Here is a 16,978-nt window from a genome sequence, read left to right as displayed (position 1 = left end):
TGCTGTTACTGTTCCTCTGTGCTCCACTGTGGGTGGAGTTGAGCCCTTCATCACAGCAATCATCTGCCTGGTTGACCCCTCCTTGGCCTTCCCAGGCCATGCTGGAGCAGCTCCACTTAGCAGTGCCAGCTCCTTGCTGCTGCCCCGTGTAACTGCTCACAGCTTCTTTCCTACCCTCACTCTGGCCATCATCTTTCCACACATAGCTTGGCTGGATAACACTAGCCAGGAGGGACTGCTCAAAGGGAATGGGACAGATTTGTCCATTAAATGGCTTTCTGTCCATTAACACAGAGAAGAAAAAGAAGCGTGTATTTTCCTAGGGAGTGATTCTTGAGCTTCCTGTCAGTATATATGCATTATACTTGCAGGGATACACATGTGCATGTGGCCATGGTCACCGTGTTCTAAACAGGCTTTCTTACTTAGAGCAGACACCCTTCCATCTGGCTGTTCAGGGTCTTTGGCACCTGCTGTGAGGGTGGTACTTCGTTTCCCCTTTCTTGGTTGCTAATTCAGTGCCAGGACTCTACCCCCTTGTCAGGTAGTGCTAAATACTGTCACAGGGTAGCACTCACACTGGCTGTGAGCACACTCAAAAGGGGGCATAGGAAAGTGATTAACTCACTTGGGAGTGTGCCGAGAGCTCAGGCAGAGCAAAAGGCGAGAAAGCCGGCAGCTGGGCTGTCCTCCTCTGCAAACCACGCTCACCCTCCTGCCACATCTGCTGCTCCCCAAGTAAGGAGCCATCACAGGCTTTTTATTCTCTTTCTTGCTAACCACCCTCCCCAACTGCGGGCCCCACTCCCATGCTCTTTCCCCACACCGAATCTCCCACTCCATCTTTCATATCCTTCCTACTTCTTACACCTGCCTAGCTTCCCTCTCAGCCAAAAAAAGTTGACAGCCATTTTCAAGCACCTCCCTGAACTGCTGTTTTGCCATGGAGTGAGCATTGTCTGCGGTAGGATCTGAGCCAGACCTGGTGCCATGGGTCCCACGAGACCCACCACAGGGGACAGCCTCAGCTGCAGCTCACTGCTGTGGCTTCTTCCAGTCTGGCCCCTTACATGGCTTTTGTGCACCAGGCACATATTGAGAAAGCAGAGGTCTGAGCTGCACTGGAGTTACTCGAGTTTTTCAGCTCTGGCTCGGCAGCCCCTGTTTTGCAGGGGTCTAGGCGGGATTCACAAATCAGAGCATTTTTCTTCCCACCCATTTTGGTGTCACACACAGCACTGAGCCAGAAAACATCACCCAGTCTGTTTCTCTGGGTCACGTACCCTTCAGAAACAAGTTTGTTTTTCCCTAGTTTAGGGTACTGGCAGAGAAAAGTATATGAGTCCCAGAAGGCTGATTTTCTGCAAACACGGTGCTGTTCATGGATATTACCTTAAAGCAAAGTCCTGAGCACACGCCTGCACCATAGCCAGGGACCTGGGTGGGAGAGGAGGGAGGATTTTGGCAGCAGTGGATCTGGCTGGGATAGCAGGCCCTCAGTGGGGAAGGTAGAGCTGGGTGGGAAGCATGCACACTACATTTCAGAGCCAAATGGGAAATAGAGGGGTGCAGAGAGTTGGCCCCAGAGCAGAGACCCATGCACAAGGGCCACCCGGTCCTCCTCCTGGTCGCATCTGCGATGGGTTGGTAGGAAGGTGGCAGAGATGGCACCCAAGGAAACAGCAGCTGCATGTAGATGCTGAAGTTATTTAGGAGGAAGAAGGGATGAAGAAGGCTTTGGTGTGGCCCAGAGGAGACTTATTAGGGCAGGGAGATTTTTTTAAGACTAGGAAAAATGAGAGCTCTCCTGCTAGACTGGCATGTGGGGTATGCGCTGTGCATAGCTCAGCCCACGGCTCCAGCCTGGCGGCACAAGCAGAGCTCTGAGACACCCTAACACTTGGCACAGGCAAAGGGACTGTTCCTCTTTGAGGCGGAGGGCTGGTGTTGCAGAAGGTGGCCAGAGAGGAGGCGTGGTGCCCAAAGAAGAGGAATGCCACGGGCCGGGCTGTGGGGGCTGGAGGGGCAGTGGCATTGGCAGTGTCTTGCTGTGTTTCTGCTGCAGAGGCGGTGCCCGCAGGGCCACCCAGGGAGGGCGACTTGTCCCCAGCAGCCATGTGCCATCACATTCAGCCGACCGGGAGCCGTGCTGGTTGCTATGACAACCGGGACAGGTCATATGACCCGTTCCACTTTCTAAATATAAATGTGTTTCACACAGTGTATGTTGACTCCATGGAAACCAAATGTTGAGCAAGAAAGATTGCATAAAAATGAACAAAATACAGAATGACTCAAAGTACTAGAGAGAAAGAGGCTGCGGGTAATGGCGGAGGGGTTCAGAGGTGCCCGAGGCATTCCCCTTTGCCAGGGTGCACATTGGTGCAGGCATGCCTGTGCCCAGCCTGGGGAGGGTCTGCCAGGCACTTCCCAGTGCTGGTATCTTCATGCCAAACTTGGGATGGACATGAGTGTTGGTGTAGGCATCCCTGCTGCCAAGGTTCTTCCGTGGACTTCTCTCACTAACAGTCCTGTTTGCAGCATCAACTGTGTTCAAGCACAGACCCCACTTCTTTGACTGCACCATGTCTGCCTTACTTCTGCGTCATACCCTTGGGCTGACACACACCTTTGCCGAGTTAGGTATTTATGAAAACTGCAGTTAGACAGAACATAAACTGAGTAATGTCAGCACAGGGCAAGCTTTTCCCCACAGAACAGAGGGCTGTTCTGGTGCAGGTTCATGTTGTGGTAGTTTTCCCCTGCTGTGTCCTTGCATTGCTTCTTGCAGGGAGTTTCCCCTGCACGTTTTGTCCAGCTTTCTGCCACCAGTGATCCTCCAGCACTGGGCAGGACACTGCAGGGGAGCTGCTTAGGTGGACTCTGTAGCCTTTCTTTGTGCTGTTGGGTCTGCAAGCAGAAGTGCAGTGTGACTGAGCAAGTGGCAACAGCAGGTAAGAGTACTGACACTGCATTTAATTCAAACCTAAGAGGCATCCCCTTCAGTTGCTCCAAGGCTGCATGCTCTGTTGAAATAGGATCATAAAATCATAGAAGAATTTAAATTAGAAGGGACTTCTCGAAGTCTCTGGTCCAACCTCCTGTTTGGAGTTAGATCAGGTTGCTCAGGGCCTGCATTTGTGGTTTTGGAATTGTTTTGCTTTACCTTGGGTTGTGTGTTCAGGAGAGCCTGTGGGCTGTACTCTGCTGGAGTGCAGTGCGAGCTAGCACATCTTCAGGGAGCTCAGGCTTCTAAGCGCACAGATGTTTCCTCCCTAGGATCCCTCTTTGAAGGGGAATGGGGATTTCCTGCAGTTTGAAAATGGGAAGTGATTTTCCTCTGTTGAGCAAGGCTGAACTTGTCTCAAGGGGTCAGTCAGCATGGGATAGACTGATGTGTGCGGGCCCTTTACTCCCTGTTGCCTCACTTTGCTGTGTAAAACCCCTTTTGGCTTTCTTTTTTTCCACCACTGGAAGGGGATCCCATTGCCAGGTGGTCTTCCAAAGGAACAGGATGAGTTGGGCTACTAACTTGATCAAGAAGAGCAAGAAAGAAAAGAACAAAATAGTCAGGAAGTCAGAAGAGGTGGAATGGGAGAAGCACCCCCACTGCCTCCCTTGCTGGACATTCTGCCCTGTTCTGAGCTGGCTCAGACAGACAGCAAGCGTCAGGGCTTCAACGTGCAGGACAGAGCTGGTGCTCTTTTTTACATGGAGCATCCAGGATGTCTGATCCAGTTGTCATTCTCTTCAGACATGCTTCTAGACAATCTGTGCTTAACAGCGCACAGTTTAAACACTGTTCGCTGGTCAAGAGTGTCACCTCTGGGTAGGTTGTGATGCTGTGGGGTGGCTGTCCTGCCCACACTGGTTGTCCTCCTCTCCCTGGCATCCCTAACCAATGCCTGTGGATGTGGGGAAAATGGGCCACAGGTAATGGTCAGGTTCATGTGCTCTGCCCTAAAAAGCATGTCCTTCTGCCTCTTGTCAGTGCTGATGTCGTGGACTAGGTGGGTTAACCCCATAGATCTGCTCTTAATTCATATGCTTGCCTTTGCTAGCTCTCTGGTGCATGGTTTGGTGCTGAAGAGCTCCAGTGCCTTCTCTGCTTTCAGATGCATTTTGCATTTGCTGCTCATTTCTGGTTCCTTTCTGCTGTGCACATATCAGGAGAATCCTGTCCCTGTGTTTCTCTGTTTCTCCAGACATCAAATCAAAACTATCACTTGTCATGGAGAATGAGGCCTGTTGGGTGGCTGCGTGTTGATCTTGTTGATCCCTGCGTGTACCCATGCTATATGGACTTCTGATCCTAGGAAATCTCGTAGGAGGGAAGTGCTCGTGTTCTTGGTTTTGAATGTTTCGAGAGATAATTTGATCCCTTTTCCAGGCAGCAAATACAGATGCAGGAGGATTTCACTGGGGTCACACGTTCTCTGCTCTGCTCACATTGTTCAGATTTCCTGTTTCCTCAACGGTGTGTTGCAGACATCCTTTTCAGGTCCAGATCTGCCTGTCCACCACCATGCAGCGGCTGGTGACACTCCCAGAAATGACAGTGAGGGGAGTGGCGTGTTTCTCTCAGCTCAAAGGCACTGCCGGAGTTGCAAGACTTGGAAGGCAGACAGGATTCCTAGCCCACCCAGCCTGAGCTTCTGCACTGCTGGGTCAGGGGTTTCAGGGTCCTGTCTTTTTCTCTGATTGGAATAGAGCAGATCTTCTAGAAAGAGGCACTTAATCTTGATGGAGGAACTACAAGAAGTGCACAGCCCCCTGGTAAGCCATTCCAGTCAATACTTATCCTAATGACTGGCAGATTCTTTTCAATCTGAGCCTGTCTAGTTTCAGCTTCCACTCACTGCTGTTCTGTTTTTGTGGGTTTGTAATGCTCTCTGCTGATACTGAAACACCCTCTCCATGTAGACAGTCCTTTGTTGTGATTTGCCATTCTCATAAACTATCCTGGCAATAATTCTAAAAGTAGGAACAAGAGGTCAAAGTAATAGCACAGTCTTGCTGAGTCATCTAAGGAAGAGGTGTGCAAGCAGAAGTGTCTCACTTTTCCTGTGACGTGGCTAGGAACAGGGTGTGTCCTGGTCATAGCTGGATTTGGGAGAGGTTTGAAGCCTGCCTCATGGTACTGTGCCAGCTGTTGCACTGGGCTCTTGAACACATCCACTGGCTGCTTCCCATCTCTGTGCTGCCTCCTGGCCCCCTTCTCTGTCTTGCCTCCTCAGCAGGAATGCCTATCATTAGATGCCAGGTTACCCCAAACTTCTCCCATATGGGTGTGCAAGCATGGTTCCAGTTTAGCTGTGCTGATGCTAGAAGAAGGGACTACAGAGGGCCTGGCTAGGACAGGGTTGTGTCTGCTAAGAAAAATAGAGTGACAATGTCTCTCCTCTTACTCAGACCTCCTGTTTTGGCAGAGAAGGGAAGATGTACTGCCACTATGGCCTCCATGGCATTCTCATTTCTGAAAGGATGGATGGCTGAGTGTGCCAAAACTATGAGGTACTTAATCTGTGATGCATTATAGAGCCCAGCCCCATGTGCTACTGCCCCACACCATCTGTGCCAGAGCCTCCTGGTATCTTTGCTTCAATGAGCATAGGGTGGTGAGGAAACCTGGATGAAGCCAAGTTTCATTTCTTCTTCAATTCCTCCCCTGTGCCATTTTCAGTTCCTCTTTCACCCATAGAGTATCAGTTTCGAGCAGAGCTGCTATAGGAGTGGGAGTTCAAGTGTATGCACTTGAGGGAGGGGACTGCAATGGGACCAGTTAGGGGCTTTAATACAGAAGTGGTCCCAGCACCCAGATGATCTTCCTCTGCAGTCCCCATGGGGGGGATAAAGTCCTGTCCAATAGTGAGCTGCTGTTTAGGATCACATTCCTCTGTAAAACAAAAGGACGAGATCCACACATCCATACTCCATGCACATGCAAGCAAACCATTGCCCCATTGTTTACAAGAACTTCTGCATTTGGCAGTGCTGGGTTTTTCCTTACATTCAGTCCTCTTGACCATCACTAATAGGGACTACTGTGCTCACAACACTTCTTTACTGGCAAAATCGGAAGCAAAGGTAGAAATATTAGTAACTCAAAAGTAGAATTGACAACTGCAAAACATAATGCTTGTGTGCTTTTTTGAAGTGATACACATTTTGGCAGAGAGTATAGCTAAAACATTGGCTTAACTTTAGTCTTTAAACTTTTTCCATCCAACATTTGCTGGTATCTGCTCTATACTGTCCACATCTGTCTCTTGGCATAGCCTTTGTTTAAGAATACAGCCATGGCACCTGTCTGTAAAAGACCTCTGCTTTTCCTGTAGTCCATCAGGGAGACCTGAAGCAACACTGAAAAAGTGACTCAAAGGATGTTGGAGCAATTGCAGAGCTTCCCTTAAGCAAACCTGCGGTATCTGTCCTTGCAGGCTACTGGTGCTGACTGTGTGAAATGAAGTAATACCATGGGCCCCTGAAGTGAGCTGAACCTAGTCTTGACCTACTTGGTACATGGGATACTAGAGGACCATATTAAAAAAGAGGGGTAGTGGGAATGGATAGGACTTCTGTTCCAGAAGAGAAAGAAGGTGTTAAGGACAGAAATGCCAAGTGTGCAGTAAAAATGTGTGAAATTCTGTACCTTTTAGATTCTGGAACAGAACCCAGGGTTGTATTATCCCAAATACTGCTTTATGGGGTGAACATGCACAGCAGAGATAGTCTGGTGTAACTTTGTTTTCTTCAAGGCTAGAGATCTATGCAGTGAGTCTAAGGGACCCAACCTGCTGCCAAATTCTTCAAGAGCTGGTACACTCCTACACTCTGGAATTTATTTTTTCTTCAGCTTGCTCTTGCAAACAATAATGGGGGACCATTAACCCTGTGATGGAAAGAGTTCAGGAGCTGTCCCAGGATTTGTCCCAGCACTCTGTGCTATCCCTTGGAATATGCTGGGAGAGAGACCGGTTTTGTGGTTCAAAAAATAGCTTTCTCTTCTGATCTGACCTTCTCTGCATATGTTACTTGATCCTGAACCTCTGAATGCATTTTAGCCCTGGCTTTCTCACCAGACCTACCTGTGTTTTGGACAAGGACTATGTATGGGTAAAGTGCAAGGACAGCCCCTCAGGAGGTAGTCCTGGACACAGAAATCAACCAGTCTTCTTAGTTGTTATTGCAATTACTGGGGTGACTTCACTGGTCAGACATACTCTTTTCAATAGTTTTTTCTTCCCAGTGTTTCATTACATTAGGTGAAACTGTAGAGAGGGGTGTCTGAGAGATGTGAGATGGAAAAGCTCCCCTGCATGGCAGATCACAGGAGCTGAACAGGACCAAAAGGAAGCTTGCACAAAACAGCTTTTGTTTTTAAGGTCCATGTGATAAAAGTATGTGTCAGTGCCATATACCAGTCCACTGGTCTGCATCACCTGCACAAGCAACACAATGTTTCCAGGGTCGTCATGCCTGGGAAGTCTGCAGGCTTATTTTCAGTCTTGACTGAGAGTAAAACCAAACAAAAGGATGATGCTGGATATTAGGGCCATACTGCAGGTTTCAAGGCTGTGTGAGCAAGTTTCTGGTGGTGCCAGTATGTGGCTGTAAAGAACTGGAAATGAGTACGTGGTTGTTGGAGCCATGTTAGAAGTAGCATTGCATAGTGAAACAAGACACTTCTGTAAACACCCATATCATGTTGGAAAAGAACTCAGATCACCCAAAGGTAAAACTGGGATAGCTTAATTTTTCTGTCATGTTTTCATTAGTAGGATGGAGAGCTTTCACAGAAAGCTATAAGAAACAGAGAGATGTTTTGGTGGCCTGTATGGAGAGGTCCTGCCCCTGTGATCACAGAACAGGCTAGAACCCTAGCTTCACTAAGACAAGAATTTCATTTAGTGCATTTCTAGGCAATAGAATAACACTAACAATAATGAGAACATGTGCCTTTGGGCAGGCTAATGTGTAAGAGAAGTTTTCATTTGCATTGTTAGCTGAGTTCAGCAAAAATAAAGTAACACAAACTGTGAAAGCTTCTGCTTTCTCACATGTACAGCAGGGTGAATGGAACTGTAAATTGATTTGATTAAACCTTAGAGAGCAGAAACAGAGGGGACAGGAATAGATGGCAGACATCCTACTGATTAATTCTGCATACCACCCTGCTAGCCATAGGCATGCAGAGCATGAGATTTGAGTCATACACCCGGTATAGTCCCTTCATATCTCCCAAGCTAAATTGTTCAGTTCATGTTGGGCCAGCTGAGTCTCCCAGTCTGTATTTCTGCTCAAGGAGAGGAACTAAAATCTGAACCAGCATAGGCTCCATCTGTGCTCCAGTGGTCAGGCAGTATTCATCTCACACTGGTCTTGGGTCCATATGGCTGCCTTGCAGCCTGTGACCTGTCTGTGCAAGCACGCTTGTTGAGGCACGAACACAAGGTCATTCTCAAGTTCAGTGCCTCTTGAGAGCCATTGTAATCAGAGTTTTCTGAAACTGAAAAGAAACATAAAATAGACTTTTGGCTCCAAAATCGTTAAGTGTCCCTTTTATTCTGGGTTGGAAGAGAGTTGGAATTTCACTTAGAGACTGAATGTGTAGGAGAAGGACACATCACACAGTTTTCTGATGGTACTGTTCATATGTCTGTCAATGTTTGAACATTATATGCAGCCAGATGCTGAAACTGCCTGTCCCTTGGACATGGCTGTTTGTGAATCTAGTGTAGTCACTTCAGACCTGTGTCCCACCATGTCAGAAGGCATTTCCTGGATAGAGATTAGCTTTCATGGGATAAATAATTCCATTTCACACATTTTTCCTTGTTCTTTTGGTTTTCTTCCTTTGAAGGCAATGCAAACAAACAAACAAAAAATGAGTACATCGCATGCCTGGTTTGCCTTAGGGAATGTGGAAAGGCAAAGCGGAGCTCTCTGGATGTGAGCCAGGAGGAGGCTATTGGGTTCATTGCCGCACACCTGTAGGGCTGCAACTGGCAATCTTTGGCTATGCATCTTATCTCTACCTTTGCCATATTCAGTGTTCCTGGTTGAAAGGATCAGACAGCGTTCATGCCTCCTTTTGTATGAAGCCCTCTTTGCCAGTCTCACATCAAGCAGCTGCTACCAAGGAACCACCAGAGCTACTTGGAAGAGAAAAATAGCCCAGGTGATGCAATGTAGTGTGGGCAATTACTTGCAGCTTCACCTCTTTCTTTTGAATCTGTATTGAGGCTTGCAACTGAGTTGGTGAAGAGATGTACGGCTGAGGTGGCACTTGAACCCTGATAGTAGTTCTGTGTGTGTCCCTGGAGAGCAGGTGTCAGCATGACGCTCATCTCCTGCTGTTCCTAATGATCTGGATCACTCCTAGTAATCTGAATCCTAATGATCCTGTATCTGGATGATATGGATCCAGATTACATCTAGATCAGTAATGTATGCATTGCTAATTATATGCATTATTAGTATATAATCAGCATACTGATAAATTTACTTCAGTACACTACTTCTATAGGCAACATGGCTCTGCAGTGTTTCTTCTTGAAAATGTCTGAAGGTGATGGTGCCCCTGTAAATTAAATCGGGGCAGCACCTCCATGACCAGTGCTTTGACCCACCAGAATATCCACATGAAAGTAAGTGAGTGCCAGATGCATGCCTTTCTTTCTCAGACACTTGATTATTTTATGCTTTGCATTTTACTGCTTAATGAGTCATTTTCTTGGACAGGTCCAGGTGCTCATGGGACATCAAATACAAAGGAGTTTCATTTCTCTTCCAAAGGATGTTCTGTGTAGCCAGTACTCCAAGGGAAGATTGCTTCATGTTCTGGATGAAGCTAGCACAGATGAGGGGAGAAATGGACTGAAAGTCTTTGGGTGTATTGCAGTCTCTAGAATGCCAAACCACACGGTCCCTTTCCAGACGTGTGTCTGGTTAGACTTTACATTGTCTAGATATTGACTTAATAGGTTGGGGTTTTTTTCTTTTCTCAGCAGAAACCCAGAAAGGCAACTCCTCAGACAGGAGAAGATACCTTGAATGGCCATCTTCCCCCTGGCTGGCAGAGCTATATGTCTCCTCAGGGCCGAAGGTACTATGTGAACACCTTCACGAATGGTAAGTGGGGGTGGGGGCTCCAGTAAATGTGTCACCCTAGCAGTGCAGATCTGTTTCAGGAAATTGTCTGTCATGTTGATTTTGATGACAAAGTAGACCCAGAGTCAAAGGAATTAATATGACCCTGCCACCATATGAAAGAAAATAATTACAAGAAGATTTAGTCTTCTGGTCCTCTGTCATCTTAATTCTGGCCATTAGAAGACATCTGAAGCTTTTACAAAAGACAGAGAATGTAAAGTAGAAACACCCCTGCCATAAATGTTTTAGAATATAAAACACCATTAAGGATATCATTTTTACCACATTCCTTATTTCCTTTCACTTTAGCTGGCAATATATATGTCTGTATATGTACATATATGTAAAGTAGTTTGATAGACTGTCAGGTATCACTAAAGCACTGTTAGGGAAAAACAGAAATAGTTAATTGAAAAGTTGCTCAAGTCAGAGTCAGCTTGCCCTTGGAGACGAGGGAAGAAAAACACATGTAATGGGACATTAAAGTCAGAATTTTCGGTCTACATTTGTGTATTTTACCCACTGTTGTGCTAGTAGAGAAGCAGACAACTCAAGATCTTATCAGCTGCTCAAGACCTGTCAAACTTGTACCACTGCCAGCTTAAGACTCTGTCTACCTGCTTTTCTCATCATGAGCTCACAACAGCATTGCAAAACAGGGACTTGTGGCCAGCAAAACCAGATTTCTTTAGCAGAAAGAATGACAGAATGACAAGGGAAGAGAGGACAGCAGGAGTTCACCTTGTTCACAATGGAGTCAAAGCCATCAGGAATGACCACTGGCATTTCTCTTTCTGACTCACTGTGAGTGCAAGGAGAGCCATGAGCTGTCACAATGCACCTCACAGTCATTCAGGGACTGATGTGCTTTATTTCAGAGGCCTTTGGCCTAGAACATAGCCAAGTCATTATGTACCTGAGTTTTATGCACTGACATCTCATAAGATCCTCCAGAAGGCACATTACCATTAAACACTGCCTTCATTTTCAAGCATGGTCAGCTCTGGCTCCTGGGCAGCATCCCCTGCATGGCTGGGGAGATCAGTAGGAGTTAGATACCCCATCCCCACTGCAATTCAGGGCAGGGAGAGGAGGTGATTAGAGTCAGTCCTGAGCCATCATGGTGATGGACCCTTACTCACATGCACTGGGTTGAGGTCAGATAAACCAATAAGAGGCAGAGCCTGTTTTTTCTGTGATAAAAGCTCTTGTCACAGGAACCCTACCACAGAAAGGTAGATGGCCTGGATTCAATTTCCTCATAATGTCAGGCAGCTTTTTACTTTCCTCACAAAAGTTACAGGCAATGTAACAGGGGCCAATAGTCACATCCTGCTTGGTAGGTCCAGGTCAGAAATCAGGAAAGCGATTTTCTCTAGGAAGGCAGGAAGGATAGCGCTGGCACAGGCTGACCAGAGAGGTACTGGAATCTCCATCTTTGGGAGATCTCAGAACCTGTCTAGACAAAGCTGTAGCTGACCTGATCTGTTGTTAGCAGTGATGCTGCTCAGAGTGAGTAGCTGGGCTGAAGACTTCCAGAGGTCACTTCCAACCAGTCTTTCTCAGGAGAATGCCCCAAACCACCTATGGTTGTGCTCTCAGCTACTGCAATGGGATTGCTATGCAGCAAGAAATATGGTTCTCAGAATAGCAGAATAAAAGAGAGGGTAGAAGTGGGATTTCTGTGTTCTGGTCCTTGCTTTAGGGAACACCGATTCAAGTTCTGTTTAGATGAGAAAGCTCCTCACCAGAGTAGTCCTAAGCCCAGCTGGCTTTGAAGTTAGGCTTGCTCTTGTTTCTTGTGCTGGACCCAAGAATCATGCATTTCTGAGCCTCCCACACCTTCCATGAGGGCTATAGCCTTCTGTGAGACAACAGGATTCTCCTGCAGCATGTACAGGGGCACACTGGCCCCTCCACTTCTCCAGCTTAGCTGGTGTTCCTGGCAAGATCAGTTTCTCTCAGCCTGCTCAGTTAGAATATGCTGCTGCCTGAAAGTCTTCTAGCTGTGTAGCTACTGCTTGTTGCTTGTTTATCAGTTTGATGATATTGCTTGGGAGTATTTTTTGCTCTATTTGGGTTATATTGCACTATCAGATTCACATCCCAAATGCCTGTGCTTCCTTAAAGTGGATTATGTGCCAAAAAATTGTCACCTGTGGTGTCATCTAGGCCTCAGACAAAGCAGAAGCTGAATGCAACCTCCAGGCCTTTCTGTTGAAGTATGCGATGAAGCCTCATCCAGCCCTGGCATGAGCAGCTGTCTGGACACTGTTTTGATTTAATCTGACTAATCAGCTCTGACCTTTGTCCCTGTAAAACTGGTAGTGCAGGACTATCCATAGGCAGATTGTCCAGTCTCCTCTTGAATATGCACTTTATTCCTTGACTGTGCTGCAAAGTCGGACCTGCTGAGCCATGCAGTCACCATAAAGTCACGTTTGGCATGCAAGGCTTGCTGTTTTAACAGTGGGATTGCACCTTGACACTCAGGAAGTATTCTTATCATATGATAAGTCAAAGACAATATGCTATAAAACTGCAGTCCCCATCTTTTCTATGGTAGAGCTGCATTGGTGTGGGTAATGTTTAGTGCAAGTCTCATAGACTGGACAGCTCACTGGCTGCACCTGCTGCCTTGTCTTAGCTGCTTATTTGTCCTGTCATTGCTGCAGCTGCTGTTGGGCGTATCAAGATAAACATTGGCAGTGTTTGTCATGGGGACATGGTGCCAGTATACATCTCTGTTGCAGGGTTTCATGGGCCTCCTTCCTGCTTTGCCTCTGTAGCACTGTTGTTTCTGCAGCAGGAGCTAGGTCTCTTTTCTGTCAAGGTCTTATTTGTGTAGATGTACTCCTAGGTCACTCTCTATCATAGCTATCGCCAGATGATGAAAGTATGCTGGAACTTTTGAGAGAGATATACTACTGTTTAGTGCACAAACATGGTAACTCAGAGGTCAGTGGAAGCTAGCTGGTTGGCCTTCAGTCTGATCCATCTAGTTAAAGGTCTCCTGCTCACCATTACCCACCAAAAGCAGTTGATGGAAAACTTTTGGTTTGTAAGGTCATAACCATTTCTCAGATCTCCCAGGGACCAGTCATCTCTTTACTGAGATGGATGATCAGAAACTGTTTCAAGACCTCCTCCACATTCTTCACAAATACTCTCAATTTTTTTTCTACCACGGGGAAGTCTGGGTGTTCAGCAGCTTCCACACAGTGACTCACAATGTGGCTGGCTGACTGCATGTTGACTTGCTGTAAAACCACTGTAGGGGGGAGAGCTATTGCTAGAATCTACATCTGGTCTCAGCTGAAAGAGAAGTGACATTGCTAACCCATCAGGGAATACTGTAGACCCTATGCACATTGCTTTCCCATGGTCTTTCCCCTCTGATTCCACAGCTTAGACCATCTGAAATGATGATTTTTCTCATGCCCCACACATGCAGCAGGAAACTGTGAAGGATCAGGGAATACTGCTTTGGGTGCTGATGGCAATAGTGCCTCTCAGGAAAGGCATTAGCACTTCTCTTGCTAGGACACTGCACATCCTGACAAACTGTACTGATAGCTTCTCCTTGCTGGACAGAGGTCCAGCTTCAGTGGGGTTGATGAAATGTAGGCTCTTTTAGAATGTAGCATAGCATGGGAAGTAACAGCTCTGGGATCTGCCCATGCAGCGCAGCAGAATCTAGATGTTGAGTCTGCCTACAAGAGAAAGATGCTAGAGGTTACCCACCCAACTACTGTTGTGTCTGGTCTTAGCCAAATGCCAGCAATGCTCTACGTGTATTAATACCATATAGATGGGTGCAACAAGTATACTTGTTAATGTACGGACTATTACAAAATACAAGATTCTGTGTAAGATACATTTCATAGTTAAACATGCCAGTGAGTCACTAGAGGGAAGAAAAGGGAACTTCTTGAGGCAACAAAGTGTTAATCAGTCGGTCAAACAGAGTAGGTGCCACCCATCTGAGGAAGAAATATTTGCATCTCCAAGGGAGTGAAGCAGTCCTTATTTTAATGAAGACAAATGTCCAAACTATCTCCTGGACAAAGAATAACTACTGTGAGATTCAGAGTGAAAGATTAAATCTGTCCGAACCTCCTTCAAAGGGCTTGGGAAGGAGCCAAAAAGCTTCTCAGAGCTGTCCAATCAGTGTACATTGTGATACAGACTTTCTCAAGGAGGGGTCTCCTTAACAGATGCAACAAAGCAAAAGGTATGCTTGGAGAAAGAAACTCTGTGCAGCAGCCTGCCAGGAGAAGATAGCAATTCAGAGCGATAAGGGAATGAGAAAGAACTTTCTGGTTATTTTTAGTCTAAGTGGTTTAATCGTGGTTTTCTCTTTTTTTTCCACTTCTGTCTTTCACAAGCATCTGTACATACTTTGCTGAAATTAGATGTTGTGAATAAAGTATTTTATTAGAATTGTACATTAACATAGCTGCACTGGAAGGTGAGTTTAAGACAACTTAGATAACAGCAAGGCACTGTTCACTGAAGGTTATGGTAGATGTTTCAGTTGAGGGACCTCAGCCAGTATACTGTCTACTCAGCCCTCCAAGGGCCTTCTGCTGCATGGAGTAGGTGGAGAGCTGGCACCAAGAGGGGTGGGCCCTCTGACATGCAGCAAAACACCAGGACACATACTTTCCAGGGACCTTGTTACACTGGGCTGCACTGAAAAATGAGGTTTTCTTCTCCATTTGGAGCCTTCTGTCAGAGAGGACTTCAGTTTTCAGTCCCAAAGTGGAAGGAGGTTCTGACTTCAGAGCAGTTTAGGCGTGTCCCTGTGTATGTCTCATGTCTCCTGCTACCAGGATCTACAAAGCTTCCTATTCAACAGGAAGAAACATGAAATTGTCCCTGAAAGGCTCTGTGGTTGCTATCTGTCATTGACCAAAGGTAGGTTCCCTCCCAGGCTCCTCTGAAATGCTCTGCGGAGCTTCCTTCCGTTTCCAGGTGCAGAATCTGGGTGTGGATCAGAATCACCATGCCAAATCAAGGGTGTCTCCTCCAGGTGCTGAAGCACCAAATTGTCTAAAGGGACTGTACAACTTCAGCTTTGTTATAGTGGATGGTACTTTATTTAGCCTTTTTTTCCTTCCTTGAAATTTTTGAATCCAAGAAGGGATTTCTATATCTCAACCACAGTCTGAGCTCTGCTTTCTGAGAGAACAAATGGTTTCAGAGAGAATAAATATGACTGGTTATTCTTCTAGCTTACAGCAGGTCTCTCTGGCTGCTGTGGAGACTGGGTTTTATGCATTTTTCCCCCCTCTTATTTTAAATTACTTAGAATATCCCTCCTATGTAAGCTTTTCTGCATTATTTACTCTGTGCTTCTCCTACCCAGTGGGGCTGAGCCAGGCAGTGGAGCTGAAGTAGAGGCAAGAGGCTATCTACTTCTACTCAAGTATGTAGAAATTTGAGAGGAGAAACTAATAATAACTAGAAGAAGCAGAGAGCTGTTCAGTGGACAGAGTGGGAGATGCTTTCATAGGTAGTGATCTGGGAGAAGAAGTAGCCAGAAAGTGAGTGGAAGGAAGGGCAAGCTCCTCTCCATGACACACAGATCCAGGAGTATACTCAGCTTTCACCAAGTGGAGCCCTGCTAGCAGTCTCTTCAAGCTCTGCCTTGCCTGTGTGCTGTGCGCGCCCTGGGGACCCTGTGCAGCTGCTTCCATCCAAGGATGCAGCTGCTGAGCCTCCGCCAACAGCATACTGCTGCAAGAGCTGTTTCTCATCCTACCTTTTTCAGAGTCCAGAGGTACCCAGACTTGGCCTGCCACTAAACTCAGCTAATTGCTAAAGTACTACGTTGTGGTTTTTCCTTCAGGGCTGATGCTAGGTAGCAAATGTAGCACTGCATTTTTGGTTGAACCGCGCTCTGCAAGGTCTCCGGTAGCCTGAAGCCCACAAATCCATGCTCTTGCTTTCTTTTTGTATGTGTAACACATCCCTTAGGCATTGCTATCATGCATTCTCCCTTTGGTTGTCCCTTCCATCATGCATGAGGTAGAAGACAGTCACTTATCTCAGCCATATGCTAAGCATACATGGAAGCTCCAGGCACTGGGTTCACTGTCTGTTCTTTTAAATGTTGTGTTTGGACATCCTCTGAGTGACATGTCATTCTCTTGCAGCACTCCAGCTGTCCTGTGTGCCCAACCAGTTGCCCTCTCAGTCAGTGGGAGGCATATCCCAGAGTGGGGTGAGGGTATTCACCAAGCTCAGGGCTGTGACTGAGTCCTGGGTCGGGTAAGAGCACAACAGAGCATCCCCCACCCCACTCTGGGGCCTTGCTAGCACCTACCACCCTTCTGAAGGTGGGTACTAGCAACAGCGGGCTTCCTTGGCAGGTTCATGGCAGTTTTAGCGCTTCCATCATTGACAAGCAGTGGTGGGAAGAGGTACGTGCCCTCTCTTGTGGTAGGACTGTGGCTAAACATTTATACAGCCTCCAGGCAGGGCAGGTCTGTCAGCAGAGTCCCTGCATGCAGAAAAGGCAGCTCATTTACAGGAAGACAGGTCTTAAAAGCAGCAAAGGCTGTTTGAAAGCTGGCTAGGGGGAAAACAAACTAAAGGGAAAGGGGACCATAGTTAAATTACAATAAGATTGTGCAAAACTGCTTGGCAGATCATACTCAGAGCATGGTAATCAATAGTCCCTTGTCAAAGGGAAGCTCGTACCGAAGGAAATCCTGCAGGGATCTGCCCGAGACTTCGTTCTAGTCAGTATTTCCAGTAATGAATGTCATGTTGACATTGAGAGTACTTATTCAAACGTCAACTTTAACTGAAGCTG

At 46.7% G+C, this 16,978-nt stretch overlaps 1 protein-coding gene across 4 annotated transcripts in view; it reads left to right on the top strand.

Moving 5' to 3' along the window:
- Positions 1–16,978, top strand: part of GAS7 (growth arrest specific 7) — a 107,016-nt gene that overhangs the window by 28,675 nt on the left and 61,363 nt on the right. Inside the window, exons 1-2 of one of the 4 annotated variants that reach the window (XM_049813073.1) lie at positions 4,613–4,776; positions 10,014–10,134. In XM_049813073.1, the coding sequence (XP_049669030.1) occupies positions 4,744–4,776; positions 10,014–10,134 (154 nt within the window). In that variant the 5' untranslated portion in view covers positions 4,613–4,743. Of the gene's footprint in view, positions 1–4,612; positions 4,777–10,010; positions 10,135–16,978 lie in introns of those variants that run through there. The other 3 variants (XM_049813072.1, XM_049813071.1, XM_049813070.1) reach the window with 3 other exon arrangements.

Source organism: Accipiter gentilis, chromosome 10 (assembly GCF_929443795.1).
Source record: "Accipiter gentilis chromosome 10, bAccGen1.1, whole genome shotgun sequence".
NCBI classification, from domain to species: domain Eukaryota; kingdom Metazoa; phylum Chordata; class Aves; order Accipitriformes; family Accipitridae; genus Astur; species Astur gentilis.
Note: the sequence above shows the minus strand (reverse complement) of the source record. Positions and strands in the feature narration are given on the sequence as shown.